General features: G+C 40.8%; 1 protein-coding gene and 1 long non-coding RNA gene across 5 annotated transcripts in view; one reads left to right on the top strand and one right to left on the bottom strand.

Annotated features, from left to right (window-relative positions):
• Positions 1-12,233, top strand: part of ZC4H2 (zinc finger, C4H2 domain containing) — a 13,558-nt gene extending 1,325 nt beyond the window's left edge. Inside the window, exons 2-5 of one of the 3 annotated variants that reach the window (XM_010572341.1) lie at positions 5,254-5,425; positions 6,681-6,853; positions 7,994-8,156; positions 9,325-12,233. In XM_010572341.1, coding sequence (XP_010570643.1) covers positions 5,254-5,425; positions 6,681-6,853; positions 7,994-8,156; positions 9,325-9,438 — 622 coding nt within the window. In that variant the 3' untranslated portion in view covers positions 9,439-12,233. Of the gene's footprint in view, positions 1-4,229; positions 5,426-6,680; positions 6,854-7,993 lie in introns of those variants that run through there. The other 2 variants (XM_010572339.1, XM_010572340.1) reach the window with 2 other exon arrangements.
• The window catches only part of LOC104834770, a 39,936-nt gene that overhangs the window by 4,838 nt on the left and 17,618 nt on the right, over positions 1-17,480 (bottom strand). Inside the window, exons 2-3 of one of the 2 annotated variants that reach the window (XR_774650.1) lie at positions 16,336-16,449; positions 12,425-13,078 (exon numbers count right to left, since the gene is read on the bottom strand). This is a non-coding gene — a long non-coding RNA (uncharacterized LOC104834770). Of the gene's footprint in view, positions 1-12,424; positions 13,079-16,335; positions 16,450-17,480 lie in introns of those variants that run through there. The other variant, XR_774649.1, reaches the window with a different exon arrangement.

The raw sequence follows: 17,480 nt of genomic DNA, 5'->3' as shown, positions 1-17,480 counted from the left end.
CCCCGCCGACGCGGGTCCCTGGCGGGAGCCGCCGCCAGGCGCGCGCGGCCTCGCTCCGCGGCGGCACCCCGGCATTTGTACGGCGCGTCCGTCCGGCGCTGAACCGCAGGGTGCGTTGGAAGAGGGGGGCTCCCAGACAACGGGGGCCGGCACCCTGTGCGCCCCCGTTAGCTTTAGGTAGGACATTGCGCTCTTTGGCTGAGGGCACTGACCTCCAAGATAGGGCCGGAGCTGGCTACCCTGAGTAGGGATTCGCGCCTCCGAAAGCCAGAACGCGGCACAAAGACGGTGCGGGCAGCGACTCTGGGTGTCGCTGGGAGGTGCAAGGCACGCTGGCGGCGGGTAGCCCCAGAGCGATGAGAAGCGTTTTGGGGACACGACAGCTGGAGAGGGGCTATCGGGGAGAGAGGGCAGGGGACAAAGGCGCTGCCGCCAGCAGCGTGCGCAGGCGGTCACAGGGACTTCTGGCCGCTAACAGCACCTCTGAGAAGCGCATTTTACCCATGGAAGAGGTGAATTAGGCAGCAGCGTACGTGCCTCGGCCGCCCTCATGCAATGCCACAAAGGTCAACAAAGATCGAGCAAAAATTACTCGCGCCTCTAGCATCCCCACAACGATTTGTAGAAAGAGATGGGACAACACATACTTTGCAGAGTAAGAACAATGCTCTTCTACTCAACTGTTAGGCAGGCTCTGTTTTAAAATACAGATCTAAATATGGCCCATGACAGTTTGTGGTCTAATTATTATAACACCTAATTTAAATATCTCATTAAATTATCTTTTCAGACAGAGTGGTGTCCTGTAGTTGGAAATTTACGGTGTATTCATTTTTCTGATAACATATTCAAAGGTGATATATAAACTGTAATTAAGACGTTTTTGCTATTAGTTTGGGGCTTAAGGTGCTGTAAAGGTGACATTACTAGCTTTAGCGTACAATGAAGTACCGAGAAAGTTGCCTGAATATATTTTAAATTTAAAAAAAATCAATGTCAAAAATTCAATCCTACTTGCAACACTGATGTCAATTTTGAGCCGCCTTTAACAAAATCTGATCAAATAAACTTATTTTTTCATCCCCAAATCTTTTAAAAGGAGCCTGCATTCTATGAAGAATTCCCTTCAAAATAAACATGAGAATTTCTTATGTTTACAGACACACCTTTGATAGATTTGGCAGGCTTTATTTTAATCTGCATTCCATATATTATTCTACAGGCAGAGAGGAAAAAAGCCCTCAACAATCAAAATCAAAGAAATTGCCCATTCCTGTAGTGGATCTCTATCACTTATTAAAGGCAGCTCAGCTGGGTTTTTGAAGGCATTCTGGGATCTGATTTTGAAGACCTCTATCTATATCCATATTTGTATCTATAGATACATACTTATAATTTGTAGTCAATGGAATACTGCTGTCAGTAAACCTATGTATATGCCCACAGTCCAAACGTATCTCCACATGCTTATTTTATATGCATTAAGTAGTTGAACAGAAATAACCCCAGTCATAAAATTAAGCAAATAGCTAAAGACTGGACCTCAGTGTTCTGACTGGGAGGAGATAAAAGAGAATGAGAGTGAACTTATTGATGACAGATGCTAGTTTCGCTGCTTAATGCCCTATTGGGACGTACTTAGTGACTACTGTCGTCAATGCAGTGTAAGAACTTAAATAGAAGGGAAAAGAAAAGGAGGGCAGAATTCATTACACAGTCTAGAAATCACACTTACGGTTTCTGTTTTGAAACATTACTGCATGTTGCTTGATGCTAACAGGAAGAGTTCTAATCTGTGTGTGCTTTTTCTTTCCTAATATCAAAAGCTAATCATTTGGACTGAAACAATCCCCTGCAACTCATTTGTTGTAGCAGTTTGGCAGAGGATGGCAGCCAGTGACTAGTAACAGTGAGGAAACTGATCTATTTCCATGGTCTTAGCTGAATGCATGCCATAAATACAAGAGAAGAAACAGGGAGGAAGTTGGGGACAAATACTCCCAGTTTCAGTAACCAAAGCTGCCATTACTAAATAAATGTTTTAAGTAAATGGGAACAATGAGACTTTGTAGCGTTCGCCGCATATCAAGGTGCCGCGATTAGATCACTGATCACCCCCAGACCAGGGAAAGAGACAGATAACACACACAGTGTGAGCGCCAACTTCCGCCTTTTATTGCGCAGTCAATTCCTTTTATACTAACAAGGGTAGGTGGGATTACAGACACATCATAAGGCTGCGACTAACCCTCTAACTTTCCGTGACATCGCGAGATCTTCCGAACGCCGAACCCTACAAGACTTGATGAAAACAGAGGTAGATGGCTGGATGGCACTTTTTAGTGGGATATTGCCATATTTAAATGGAAGGCAGAGAGGATCTCTTTTACTGGTTTAAGTCCAATATTTACATTCAGACTAGTATATGCCATTGCGTAGTAAATAACAGAACACCTCCAATGACATTAAAGATTACAGTGTTGTAGCTACATACTTGAATTCTATCTATACCCAGGCTTCTTCTGCACTTCATTCACAAAACTTTTACTAGTTGACTTATTATTCCATCAGGTATTTTTTACTCTAGTGGTGAGATATGGGCTTTTCAGAACTGGAATGACTGCATACCTTTTAAAATAGATGTATGCTCACAGGTATACAACTCGTATTTTCGATAATAAATGTACTATATGAAATAAGGTGAACTCTATGGTGAGCTACAGTACAGACATAATAATCATACTTACCAAGTGAATTTTATCAAATTTGTTTTTAAATATGTCTTCCACAATATCTGTAAATGTCTCTGAGTGACCTCTGATGTGACCTTATTTGTCACTGGCTTTTTCTCTATCTGTCTTTGGTCTGGTATTTCTATTCTTAACATTTATGGGTTGCCATCACTGGGAATAGTAATCCATATCTCCTACAACTTATTTATGTCGAGAAAAGAACTTTACTGTTAAGATTATTTCTGAGGTACCAATGCAAGGCAGATTTTTGTCTTATTTTGTTCTACGGAAACAAACAGCAGCCCCTGTGACCTTCAATTTTTTAATTGTTCCATTTTAAATCTCCTCCATTTATATTATCCCTACCAGGCAGCCCATTTCTGAATACATATTGGAGGAGTTATTTATGACACTGTTTTTATCTCTTGCAGCTTTATAAACTCCTAAAGTGAGAAAGGGAGGAACCCTGGTCACATTACTGGTTATAATACTTGGAAAAGATAGCCATAATTAGTTGTCCCAGGGACTGACTCTGCTTTCTGCCACACTCTTCAGCAAATGGTGGAAGCCCATTGTGCCAGTGATGTCTCACGCACTCAGGAAAAGATTACCAAAACTAGGTACATAAGCTGATACTGAACTCACAAAGACTGATTTGGAAACAGAAACGAGGGGACTGAGAGGAGGATTCACAGGCACAACATCAGAGCCTCCCCAAGAGGGATGGTGACAGGGTAAGCTTTGGTCATATGAAAGCAAGAATAAAATCTATACAGGCACCTGCCATATGCTTTAAAGAAGAGTCCTCAGGCTAGCTTTAAAATGTCTTTGGGAATTTTGGTTGGAGTGAGAGAAAACAGTAACTGTGTTAAAGCCCAGGGTACATATATTCTCCTATTCTTAGAAGTATGATATAGAGTAACACTGAGATAAACCATCCATTTCTCAGTGCTGTGTGAGCAGTTTGAGAGAGAGCCCGTGGGGACTGGGTATGGAAACAGTTTGTAAAGGGAACAAGTGCCCCATAGAGGTGTAGGAATCTCCTTTCCTAGAAATGGGTGATAGACCAGCTCCCTCCAGGGGGCTCAGTGCCTTCTGCTCCCATTAAAAACGTCAGACCTGTGTTGCTTGCTTCAGTGGGAGCAAGTCTGGGCCTAGTGGGAAGGGAAGTCACACACCCAGTTCTAGGATGGGGGTGAAATCCCTATTCTGGGATTTCATTGCTAATCTGATAGGCAGCTTCCTATAATCTACACGCTGTGTTCTATAGTCAGCTTTGCTGCTTATGGTGAATTCGAATCAAACTTACCCCACTTTGCATTGGGATAGGAATAGTGTATTTAAATACGAATGCAAACCTCTTCCTCCCCAGCCCCCTCTTACATCATGCCTGTAGAAAGTCTACTGTGTTATTCAGTACTGCACTTGGAAACCAATATGGATTTAATTGTACTAGGCATTAGGTGACTAAAAAGGAATGCTACATTCTTGTTTGTTTCATGGAAGGTACAGCAAGGAGTTGTGGAATGCTTGATTACATCCCTGAAATGTGACATTGCAGCCTCTTGTTAGAAACATTTAAGTGTTGTAGGCACATTGGTTACCCAGTATCACATTCTAACTTCCAGTGCAAGAAAAATAACTAAGGCCTCTTCACTAACTAAATTGCAGGAACAAGAACAGTTCGTTTGTTCTGTTCAACAGCTTGGACAAGTGTTGAATCGCAACAGCAGTAGGCTGTTCTGCTGCTTAAAACTCTCTGACGACTGAAACTCATGCTTCTTCATTATTAGCTTTGAAGAGAGAGATAAGGACTGAGTATCTAAACATTTTTGCTATGGAATTATGGATTGGCACAAATGAAAAAAAAAATCAGAATGCAGGATATGGGTAGAAACATTTACAAATATGTGACAGGTACTAGATCTTAGCAAAGAACCGAGAGAATGCAGTTACTTGCAAGTGGGATGTTGATGGCCAGTGTCATCTGAGTTTTTACTATTCTGGAATGTCATTGCTCTGGAATTTTCTTTAACCTGAAGTTGAAATTAGTATTTTAGCAGCTCAAATTACTGTCCACATAGTTTTAGTCAGTGTATATGACACTGTAATCACCTCCAATTCATTTTACATTTCTCAGAATCCCGTGCTAAACCTCCCAGATTTTATGGATTTCTCCATTTTGGAACTAGGGTTTAATTTGAGGTAATTGATGCAGTAGAACTCTGTTGGTACAAATTCTCTGAATCTACAGTAACTGTTAAAGTCTGACAGCGTTCTGTTAATTTCATAATTCTGTATAAGAATTCTCATAGCACTGAAAAGCTCAGCAAAAAAACTGGGATTAGCATTCAGTTCTCTCATTGCACCTCATCCTTCTTCAGACATGTTTAGTCTCACCCTTGTCTATTAGTGCTATTACTTTCTTCTATCTATTCACATATAAAGTGACAACTCGCAAAAGTACGTTGCAGTGACTTACTGCTGTCTCTTTATATTTTTAATTATCACTGGGATCCAGGAACAAGACTTTGCAGATGGAAAAAATAAAGGCACGACTGAAAGCAGAATTTGAAGCCCTGGAGTCTGAGGAGAGGCACCTGAAAGAATACAAACAGGAAATGGACCTGCTGCTGCAAGAGAAGATGGCCCATGTGGAGGAGCTGCGACTGATCCATGCTGATATTAATGTGGTATGCAACAGTCCAGCTGTGGGCAGCCTGACTAAGACACAGTTGCATATGAATCATTGTGGAATTGTGCACATCAGTGAACTATCACTGGCTCAATAATCTGGACTTTACAACACCATCCTAGGATCCTACAAAGAGTGCAAAGTAAATTTACCTCAGGATAATTGTTTTTTTCCTGTCTGTGTAGGGCAGGATATTGTGTAATGTTGACATAGTAAGCATTCGCACCAAGAGGGTAGGCAACTAAGCCCATTGTGGCTACAACTTTACCAGTAGCCACAGTAACGTCACTCTGGCAGTCCCATAGAAAACTCTTCTTCCTGGTAATCTTTTCTCATCTAGCACCTGGAAACAGAGTAACTTTGGCAGCTAGGTGGGACTTTTGTTTGGAGGTTTTTGGAAGAAAAGAGTTTTTGGGAAGCTGACCTTGATGACCGAGTGGAACCACCAAACATTAAGAAGCACCAGCCTGAAGGGAATTAATACAAATAAGAGAAAAATACTTTATAAACAAGATTAGCGAATTAGAGGGACTAAATGGGGAATGTATTTTTAAACCTGCAGTTTTTACATCATGTTAGGGCACTTACATGACTGTACAGTGGTTTCTAGCTCTGAAGGTATCTGTGCTTTGCACCAGAAGAAAAAAGCTCCCACATTGTAAGCAAGTACAAGCTATGTACTTGATGTGCAGACTGCATTTATTTATCACTTGAAATGTCTGTTCCCCTACCCAGCTGCATAACTTCAGTCTGTTTCATCCTCTCCTCTTTCTCCTGTAAGACTATCTTTTTCTCTGCTGCTTTTCCCATTCACTGCAGTAAGAAAAGCAGGAACCTTTCCTTAGCTTGTTTGTTAACTTCTAACCATTGGTGTTCAGGTATCTTAGAAACACAGAAAATTAGTTTATTCTACTTTAATTTATTTTTTTAATGTCCCTTGAGAGTTTTCCATAGCTCCTCACTTGCTGACTTGTCTGTAGCCCGTCTACCTGCTTTTTCTGTAGTTCAGAAGGTCGTATAGGTTGAGTGCACCTTTTTTAAATGAAAATGCATCTCGTGTGTCACTTTCAGTTGCTTCTTCCTTGCCGTTTTCATCCTCCCACTATCTTAACTCTTTGTTTTAATATTGCATTGTCTCCAATCTTTTCCAACTTGAGTGAGAAAAATCTCATCTTTCTGATACAGTCTCTTGCTCAATCAGAGAGCTATTAAAGGAACAGTTCTTTAAAAGCATGCCCATACTCCTGTTTCAGATGGAGAATACTATCAAGCAGTCTGAGAACGATCTCAACAAGCTCTTGGAATCTACTCGTCGCTTGCATGAGGAGTACAAACCCCTGAAGGAGCATGTAGATGCTTTGCGGATGACTCTGGGATTGCAGAGGCTGCCAGATCTATGTGAGGAGGAAGAGAAACTGTCCCTTGAGTAAGTCTCCAAAGCAAGCGTTATGTGGCTTTATACCCTCTCTCGATTCTACTGGTTATTTTGTTATTTTACTTGTGTTGGTAGAACTTAAGAAGTAAGCATGAAAAAAAAAGTTAACAAAAAATGGATGCAGGAGCACATGTATTTGATAACATTCAGTCTGAATTTATTCAAAGTTAAATTCAGATTATTCCAAGCTGCAAACCCTACACATGGCATGCAAAAATTCAGGGGTGACTGGTTCTCTGGATTTTTATATTGTATGCTGCTTTTTCTAGCAACCTTTTTTTTTTCATGAAAATAATTTTTTTTTTTTTGCTTGTTTAGCAAGCAGAGGTAGGAGGCAATACAAGAAAGGGATACAAAACAAGTATTCTTCAGTTGGTTTGTGCTACTGCTAGTCAGAATTTTACTTTTTGCTGCATGCACATGGCAGTGGCATTTAGCCATATACATACAATTGGCAACAAGTAAGTTTACCCTAGATGTGGAACAGATTTGGATAATAAATTACAGTTTCATTTTTAGGTATAACCTAGGTGGGAGAAGGTGACAGAATTAGCTACTATTCAAAGAACAGTGTCCTTTCTTTAACAGATCCATTTTAAATGCAAGTGATATTTTAAGAAACTTAGATTTCTCTTAACACCCAGCATTATTTGGCATCATTTTCACAGACACAGTTTTCAAGACTTCTTTTGCATTTGTTCAGAAATGCTGTCTTCCATTCCAACCACCTTGATACTACAAAGAATGTATTAATCTATTGCATACAAAAGTTATTCATTTTAACAGAACAAAATATAAAACCTAAGTTTGACAGAGGTGCATGTAAAGCTGTTAAAGATTAAATATATATGTTGTCTATTTTCCATCCTATTAGATTTATGTCCAGTTGTACATCAAGATACCTTAGAAGCTGACGATCTGGAATCTGGCTGAAGTGTACAAGTGCGGAGGAGAACATGACCAATTCTATTTATGAACTAGTCCAAGTGGTGTCTAAGTGTAGGCAATTTGACTCCAGTGGAGGAACATGATAGGGAAAAGTGATCCATTATATTTTAACACAAAATGTCCTTTACAAACTGATGGAATACTCCAGAAGGTGGTTATATTTTTTGTTTTTCTTTTGTCTAGCTACTTTGAAAAGCAGAAAGCAGAATGGCAGACAGAACCACAGGAGCCTCCCATTCCAGAGTCTCTGGCTGCAGCTGCAGCGGCTGCCCAACAGCTGCAAGTGGCTAGGAAACAAGATACCAGACAGACAGCAACTTTCAGACAACAGCCACCTCCAATGAAGGTCAGGAGATGGAATGCATTGTTTTTTTCTCTTTTGTCATTGGAATGCATTATGTTTATAAAGTTGACCAATATTTACGAAAAGGAGAAATGGTGTGTCCTGATTCTGATTTTTCTTGCAGTGGTTCAAATCAAGAGCAACCCCAGTAGACTTAAAAGTAGTAGCACCAGTCATCAAGGGTTAAGGACAAGGCTCTGTATTATTTGACTCCTTTATGACTGAAGAGCCTCCATCAGCAGAGATGTAGGCAATTCCCACTTCTCTTGTGTTTCATGTGGGAGAAAGGCATGTAAGGAAAAAAAATGCTGGGCAGAAGCAAAACTAATAGCTAGGAGTTAATCCCAAATGGATTCCTATTAGAAGCAAGGCACGTATTTTATGAAGGAGAGTAATTACTGATGGTACAAATTACCAGGAAAGGTGGTGGTTTCTGCACTTCTTGGGATCTTCAAGTCAAGACTAACGTATGGATTAATTTAACCTAACCACAGGCACTTAAGTGACAGTTTTACTCACCTCCTTCTGTAGTCAGTAAAAACAGCTAAGTAATTCCATAGCAGTATTCATCCCACCCAAGTTCCAAAGATTCACTGACTAAGGTGGCAAACCGATGTAGTTGCACTCCATAGTTATGTGCTTACTATCTGGAGTTAGGCCATTGAAAAGCCTTTCTGCAAGTCATATGCTTCAGTCAAATGGAAGTTAAAGGGCTTAGTATGGAGCAAAAGGGCAGGGTTCTGTATCCTGTGTTAAATATGTGGAATTCATCTAATCACCCGCTCCTGCCTTGAATTCTGTGACATCACAGTTGGCCTTCACTGTAATTTCTCTGACTCAGTGAGCTATTACATACATAAACATCTTTAAAACATGTGGAATGTTTAACACAAAATAGAATTTAATGTTACAGTTATTGATACATGCCTGAACCATGTGTCTGCTGAACCGTAGTTTCAATTCAATGAGATACTCCATTTTTTCAGTTGTCCTGAAGTTACTGTACAATCCAGAGACCTGGATCATATAGAATGTAGCATTGGTTTGCCTTTGAAGGCAAGAACCCTTAGTTATTTTTTTCTGTACTGTAACTTAGAATATGATACTCAATAACCCATGTAACAATGCCATTTAAGTGTTTGTAACAAGAGGCTGCAATGTCACATTTCAGGCATGTTTATCGTGTCACCAACAAATTCATCGAAATGCGCCCATATGCCCACTCTGCAAAGCAAAGAGCCGATCTCGGAATCCCAAAAAGCCCAAGAGGAAACAGGACGAATGAAAGCCAGAAGACTGACAAGCAAACATGTGACCTGTTCCAGTACTCTTCCAGTAGAACTGCAAATGTGGCCAGACTTTACTGAAGTGCAGACTCAAGTATGACCGACCCATTGTTTTCTATTTAATGCAATGTAAGCACAATGTTCCTGGTCTGTCTTAATTTCCTTCCAGTCCTTAGGATTTGGTTTTAGGAAAGTAAGTATTACTGGTGCTACAGTTTAACATTTCAATCACTCCATTTTTTGGACTCATAAACAAAGTAGAATTCTTAGGCACGTATCCTAAATGCCAGGCTATTCCTATTGGCCTAATGCGATTACCACAAATGCTTTTATGTTGTCTTTTTAAAAACAGATGTTACTAAAAGATTATTCTGTTTTCTCCTGATAACAGGAGACTATTTGAAGTGCTGAAATAGCAGACTGTCTGTTTCACTAAAGAACAATTTGTTTACCAAGCTAGTAAGACTGCATAGGTTTGGGTATCCAGTAGAGCTCTTTTTAAACAGGAAATGTTCAGGGGAAAAAAAGAAATTGGTTTTACAGGAAATCAGTGCATTAAGGACACACATGAGATTTGATTTACCGGAGTTTGATTGTACCATTCCCTCAAACTTGACTTAAAATTTGGAAGGGGGAATCAAGTTGCTGGCTGTGTATGAATTTCTAAAAATGATGTAATTTGTAATGCTTTAATGTCTTAATTATTTTCAGCAGTCAGAAGACTGATTGACTGAAGTACAAGGCTCAAATGAACTGTATTAGTGGTCCGCCTAGGCTCTATGGCCAACCAGCTCACTGTAGTTCTCTAGGAAACATGCATGAAATATCTCAAATCTCTATGTGCACAGACTGCAACATCAGCCATTCTGCACATCTTCTATTCCTGGTTTCTACAGCCAAAATCTCCCTTGGCAGACATACCCTCCACTGGAGCACAGGGAAGTTCTCTAATATGCACCAGGAACAGTGTCAACTAAAAATGATGTATTTCACCACAACTGCCTGGCTTTGGTGTCATCGTCCTCCCTCAACCAAAACTTCCTATTTTTGTATCTTTTAACAGGGCATTGTCACGTAAGCTTTATTTCAGCCCAGTTTTTTCTTCTTGCTCTCTACGTGTGCCAAAAGTACCCTGACTAAAGGATCCTTCAGACCACTCCCTGTATCCGTGTCTTCCCTCTGTTTCACCTCGTGTAACAACAGTTCCTCCAATGGGGACAATGGCAGTGACCCAACTACAGAACCAGGGCTTAAAATTTACTAATTTCTAATCCCAGGTTTTTTACTGCCTTTGTTGATTGAATTGATCTCAAGTATTAAATATTCTTTTCACTAACTTCAGGAGGCAGGGACTGCTGGTTTACATTCTTCTCTCTGTAGCCCAGGTTTTCCTCTACTATTATGCTAGAGTGGTTATACTGAGAACTTTGCCTGTTAAATAGGAAGAACAGGGAAGACCCAAGTCCCTGCTCAGAACTTTGCTAAATACTGGGGACTGTAGAAATCCACATGAACCAATTTTGCTGGCCAAGTCACATATGCTGCCATTAATTTCCCAACTCCGCCACAAAGTACGTGAGTATGTTATTGAATATAGTCTTGTAATTTATGCCAAGTTAAGTTGGTATTCTCCCATTTTAATGTTTCATAGCCAAATAAACATCTGTCAACAGCAGAGACAGAATGTGGACCATGTGCCCCTGAAAATATGTGAAGAGCAGATTCTGCTACCTGAATTACTTGGGATTCAGTCTCTGAGACAGCAATAACGGAGGATAGTCTGACCCCATGCTCCAAATGGCAGTAGTGCGCTAAGTCTATCATTATGCATGTTTCCTAACACAAATACTGGATTCTACTTTTAAATGTCAAGAGTATCCACATGCTGTGTGCCCTGTTCAGAGTAATTCCTATTGTGTTTAAGGGAAGATGCACACAGAGTTAAAGGACAGTATATGACCTCCCCCAAAGTGCACGCATAAGAGCAGCATACTTTGACAGCTGTACATAAATTTAAGAAGTAGTGACAATGGAGAATGGGCAAATGGTCTGCAATGAAGTAGTGCGAATAGAAGGATAGATCTGTAGAAACTTCGACTTACAGTTCTGAAATAGATACGGTTAGTGGTAGCTGCTCTCACTTCACTGTTACTTTGCCAGGTTCATTCTTTCTTGGGAGCTCTCTAGAGCTCTAAACTGAAGTATGCTTAAGGAAAACCGTTTACTAATTTAGTATGGCAGTTTCGTATTCTTACTTTTATAAACTAGTCTCTTGTGCCATGTTTAACAAGTTTTTTTTTAAAAAATGTGAATATGACATATTGTGTTTGTATCAATAATGTACTAGCGTTTACAAATCTGTTTTCACAAGTTCTGCCATATGAATAGCATGCATTGCCGAGAATGAGTCTAACCAAGTATGAGTCAACAGCGTGCCCTTGGCAGCCAAAAGGGCCAACTGTGTCCTGGAGCACATCGAGCACAGCATAGCTAGCCAGTTGAGAGAGATGATTGTCCCACTCCACACTGCACTGGTGCAGCCTCAAGTACTGTGTGCAATTTTGGATGCCTCAGTGTAAGAAGGACATCTGACTATTAGAATGTGTCCAGAGGAGGGTGACCAAGATGGTGAAAGGCCTCAAGGACAAGATTTACAAGGAGCAGCTGAGGTCACTTGGTTTGTTCAGCTTGGAGAAGAGAAGGCTGAGGGGTGACCTCAACGTGGTCTACAGCTTCCTCAAGGGGGGGCAGTGGAGGGGGAGGTCCTGATCTCCTCTCTCTGGTGACCAGCAACAGGACACAAGGAAATGGAATGAAGCTGTGTCAGGGGAAGTTCAGATTAGACATTAGGAAAAGATTCTTCACCGAGAGGGTGGTCAATCACTGGAACAGGGTCCCCAGGGAAGTGGTCACGGCACCAAGCCTGTCAGAGTTCAAGGAGCATCTGGATGATGCTCTTAGTCATATGGTTTAGTGAGGTAGTCCTGCGAGGAGCAGGGAGTTGGACCTGATGATCCTTATGGGTCCCTTCTAACTCGAGATAGTCTATGACTCTTAACTATTTCAAGGAGACAAAATCTGTATTATGCATTAAGGGATCCTGGGGGTGGGGGGAGGGAGGGAAGCAGTATCTTTCATAGTGAACCAGTATTCTCCTTTTCTCTCTCAGATTAATTAAGGAAGTTTAACTGAAGAGCTCTTCTTGTGACAGCCCCAGGCCCTTTTCTCCCAGGCACCCTTCTCAAGAGACTAGAGGGATAATTATGAAATATTGATTTACTGTTTTTTTAGGCAGAGGAGGAAGCTGTCTGAAGTACAGTTCTTACCACAAGTCTACTGCGTTTTTGTTCCATGGAGCAACAATGGCCTCCTCCTTTGTACCTAAGGTTCTTTGAGGATACTTCTTCACTTGGCTTAAATTTGTTCTTATTTGGGTTAAATTCTCTTAATAGCCACAAAGAGATGCTTCTCAAAGCTTTCAAGACTTTTATATTACTAAAGTCCTGTTTACCCCAGCTTTGTCATTCACTTTTCAATGGGCATTCAACAGACAACAAAATCACTGGATTCTTTTGTTATAGATGGTTTCCAGGGTCTTTTCCTGGTTCCCCACTCTCCTCAAAGGATAGTCCTGTTGTTCTGCAACCAAATGGAAAAAAAAAAAAAACAAAAGCCTCTCCCCCTGCCCCCCACCTTAAGGTCATGCTAAAAGGATGTGAACACTCTATTGTGTCTAAAGCCTTTGCTGTAGAAATTTTCATACCCAAGCTGGGGTAGATCAGTTGTTCAAACTTCAGTGCCAAGGACCCCATTAATTATAGAGAAAATGTAAGCAAAATTTTAATACTTGCACTTCCTGAATTCAATTTCAGCTTTCTAAACAGGACACGGACTGAACCTGCCAGTGGCTTCAAGTTACAGAATCTAATTTTGAAAGAATAGCCATTGATGTGTTACTCTAAATAGCAGACTATTCAAGAAATTAAGACTTTACTAGCACTTTAAATAAATAAAAGTGCTTTCCTTTATTTTACAGTTTTCTAATTCCTCCGACATAGGTTTTCATTTTAGCATTTAGGTATTTTAGCAATATCTGGCATTTTCACTGGCTTCTGTGTTTTAAATATTTTACTCCTGTGCCCAGTAGGAGTAAGAGTGTGCTATCTGTTTAATTTGTCTGTACAGTCCTTTTTAATAAATGTTTGTTTCATGTCATGCTTTCTTCCTGCAGAGTATCTTCACATCTGTTACTTGCTTATGCTACTGAGAAGCAGCCATATCCCGAAAGGTAAAACCCAGTTCTCTAATTTTACAGGACACAATTAGCCAAAATTCTGTTATACCTTTATAGAAAATTTATGGAGATAAAATATGGGGAAAGAAATATCTGTTCTAATGAGCTTTAGACAATGGAAAGGAAAAGGAGATATCAAGACAGGTTTTAACCTAGCCAAACTTCTCAGTCACATTTCTGGAACACAAACCACTGTGTGCTTAAGCTCCCAGATTTCTTCATCTGCGTAAGAGTCATAGAAACAGTGTCTAATTCCCCAAACCAGGTGCTTCTGAAAGAAACCTATCTTCTGCTACCACTGGCTACTAACACTGGAACTGGATAGTTTGCATGGATAAAAATGCCTAATTTGCACTTGCAGGTGTCCAGTTACAAAACTCAAACAGACCCAGAAAAATAACAAGGAAATTGCGTCCCTCTGCTGCAGTTCAACCACTAAAAGCTCTGACTGGGGTGTTTATTTCAGTTTGCGACCGATTCACAGAGCTTCAGCTTGAACTAGTTCCCAGTCAATTTGAACTAGTTCAAACCAAACCATTCGTAGGTAGCAACAAGTCTTGCTCAGACAGGTTTCAGTTTAAAGAAAAGAGTCATATCCAACACCTTCTGTCAGGTGCTAGATTGCCAAGAGACCAAAACCCTGATGTATTCTTCACAGTTCTTTACTACAGAGGAACCTCCTGTTTTGTTTTGCTTTCTGAAGTTAAACTGAAAGCAGCAAGAGACATGACTGACTCTCTAATTTAAGGTAGGGGATAGCTGTCTTCCAAAGAGTCCTGCTTTGCCATTAGGAGATTGTATCTTCTGCTAGTGCTTGCTGAAAGTTACTTCTCAACAAACTGGTGACTGAGGAGCTTATGGGAGCACTCCCTAACCCAGCTCTGACAGGAAAGCCCACCTATGATGTACACTGCCAGGAAAGGAGGTAACCTACTGCATGGTAATGAAAACAGTTCTGAGAAATAACCTACTCCATTGGCTTCAGAGAAGAATGTCTGTCCCAGACCTCACAGAGCTCAGAACCTGAGCTTGGTTAAATATAAGCAGCATGATTTTTTTTTTTCCGTAGGTACTGTCTTCAAACACACATAAACCACAAAACCCAACAATTGCCCTAATCTTCCTTTGTACCATGACAGCCGTTCCAAGATAACAGAAATTATTTTGACTTCTGTTCATTTTGTTTACTGCTATCTGAATCATTCAAAATTTGAAACATCCTACACTAATCTCTGTTCGTCCAGCTGCTCTTTCCAGTTCCTTAATTCTAACCCCAGCTGTAACATTACTTACAACATCAGTCACAAAACTAAAGCACTGACTCATACCTTCCTAAGAACTAACCCTGAAATATTCTCTGTAATTGACATCAACTTCAATCATATTTTCCTGAGCTTAGCAAGATCCTGCAGTGAAATAAGCTCGCAAACCCCTGATCTTCCCAACTCAAGTGTAGCATTAAAAAATCACCTAATATATTTCAGGAAAAAAAAAGTAAAAGCACCGAATCTTGTGCCAGCCTTAAATCCACTCCTTAAAAATTTCTACTATTGTGCTCTTCAGCCTTCACTCTCACTAACCTTACTCTAACTTCCCCCTCTTCCCAGAAACCAGTAAAAAACTGGAAGACCAGTGATATGTACTTATTTGTGACCCACTACAGATCTTCAGTGTCTTGCAGTACTTGAGTTTTTCTACTTATTCTCTCCCACTGCCTGATTCTTTGTTCTTTGCTCTCCTTCAGTTGGCACTTTTATATGTTTGTCACCAAGACAAAATTGTCCTGACCTTGTAACAATAACTGAATCCAGTAGACCACAGTAGATGTCACAATGAGGAGGGAAGGAGAATACTGGAAATACAGCCTTTTTTAAGCTGCAGTCAAAATGGTAATTTGTATAGACAGCTAAAGACTCATTTTCTGAATGGAAACAGAGCTTTAGAAGGGCTTTTTTTGTGTTCCCAATGCACAAAAACTTCTACCAGAGTATACATGTAGTCAGAAGAGATGATTTCTTATACAGGTTTTTTCTAAGAGGTCTGCAGCATCTCAGTTCTGTTAGTTTGCTATACTGATCAAGCAGACAGAAGTTGCATTTCCAATGGTTTAAACTTCAAAATTAATTCCACTTAACATAAACATCATTAAATACATAGTCTTATCAGTGATATAAACCTCATTTAATTCAGCCAAACACAAGTACAGTCATCTGTGTTGAAGCTCTGAGTAATGGACGAAAACTGCATGTTTCTGCGTCCATTTTCCTGGAAAACTTCTGCCCTCTGCATCCTTATTTCCATCTTTTTTTCAACTTACTTTATCTAAAGAGATCCCCAAATAGTCTCTGTTTTTCAGACAAATGTCATCATTCTTTGGTTTGTTTTCATTCATATTTGTAAGAGAATAACAAAACCTAAAAAGCTTGAATCAGTGAGCAAACCTGGTTCTGCCACAGCTCCATGCAGCTTCTGGTGTTCTTTTGCTCAGTACTCCCCCTCAAACTTTCATACAGAAACACTTAACCCACATTTCTTTCAATGCCTAACTGCCTTAGAAGAGTGATACCACTTAACTGATTTCCTGCTGTTTTAAACCTATTACCTTTTTGATGTCTCCTGTACTTGGATGCTTGCCTCAAAGAAAATGACTGAAATGAACTACTGTACTACTGTGTCCAGCTGCTTCTCTTCAGGTGTCCTCCTTTGGAGGATTACCCTGCAAAACAAAGCAAAAAAGAACGTTGAGACCAATTAGGCTATCATACTTTCAGAGCACTTTTCCAAAGCTTTAACTGTGATTGATGGAATAACCTCTCATTACACAAAGCTACACAATTCTGTTACCGAAACATAAATAGTTTGCTTTAGGTTGACTGCTTGGCATGTTCTGTTGTTCTTTTGGTTTGTTTTTAAAGCTTTACATGTGCTCCATGATCTGCTGGGCTAGAGAGCCAGACATCTATAGTTCTTTCTGCTTTTACAACAGATCCGGTATTTAAAGTTGGTAATTAATAATGCCCATTATCCCATCAGCTGGAGTAACACACTGCTCCTTCCCCAAGGATGTGCCTAAAACCCATGCTGTGTCCTGCAGCATGGCTGGGATTTCCCACAGTCCTTCAGTGTTCTCTCTGGCTCTTCCTGACCCTTTTATTGTTTTAGGCTATTCCTTAGCTTGAAGTTTTATCTTCCTGTTCCCCTTAAGGATTCTGCAGTGTGATACTATAGCAGAGCAGGCACATTTAGAGGGTTATATCGACAGAGCATTCTGAAAGATGGCTTGGGAAAAAAGGAGAAAGCCCAAACAAACAAACAACAAGCAAACATTATCTATGCATCCACCCATCATCTTGTTCACCAAAAGATGCTGAAAATTCCTTTTTCTCCAATAGGGAAAAAAAAAAAAGGAATTTTTGTGGGGGCGGAACACAGATCCCATCTAACATCCATCAGAAAACCTTTCAGAAATCAACCTTGCGATTAATAACACCGAGCTGTTACTACATCGGGCCTTTGGGGGCAGGGTTTGGGGCCCGTGGGGGGGAGGGGGGTCGAGGTTGGCAGTGGATGTGGGGCCCGGGGGCGCGCTGGGGCAGGCGTGGGGCTCGGAGCTTTTGAGGGGGAGCGCCGAGTTCACTGCCACAACACGGCCCTTGCCCTCCCCCGATCCCAACGCTCTCGGCCCACGCCGGGCCTCCCCGGGTGGCACATGCCCGACTCACCCGCTCCCAGACCGCCCTCCGGCCT

Source organism: Haliaeetus leucocephalus, unplaced genomic scaffold, assembly GCF_000737465.1.
Source record: "Haliaeetus leucocephalus isolate CR32 unplaced genomic scaffold, Haliaeetus_leucocephalus-4.0 Scaffold340, whole genome shotgun sequence".
NCBI classification, from domain to species: domain Eukaryota; kingdom Metazoa; phylum Chordata; class Aves; order Accipitriformes; family Accipitridae; genus Haliaeetus; species Haliaeetus leucocephalus.
Note: the sequence above shows the minus strand (reverse complement) of the source record. Positions and strands in the feature narration are given on the sequence as shown.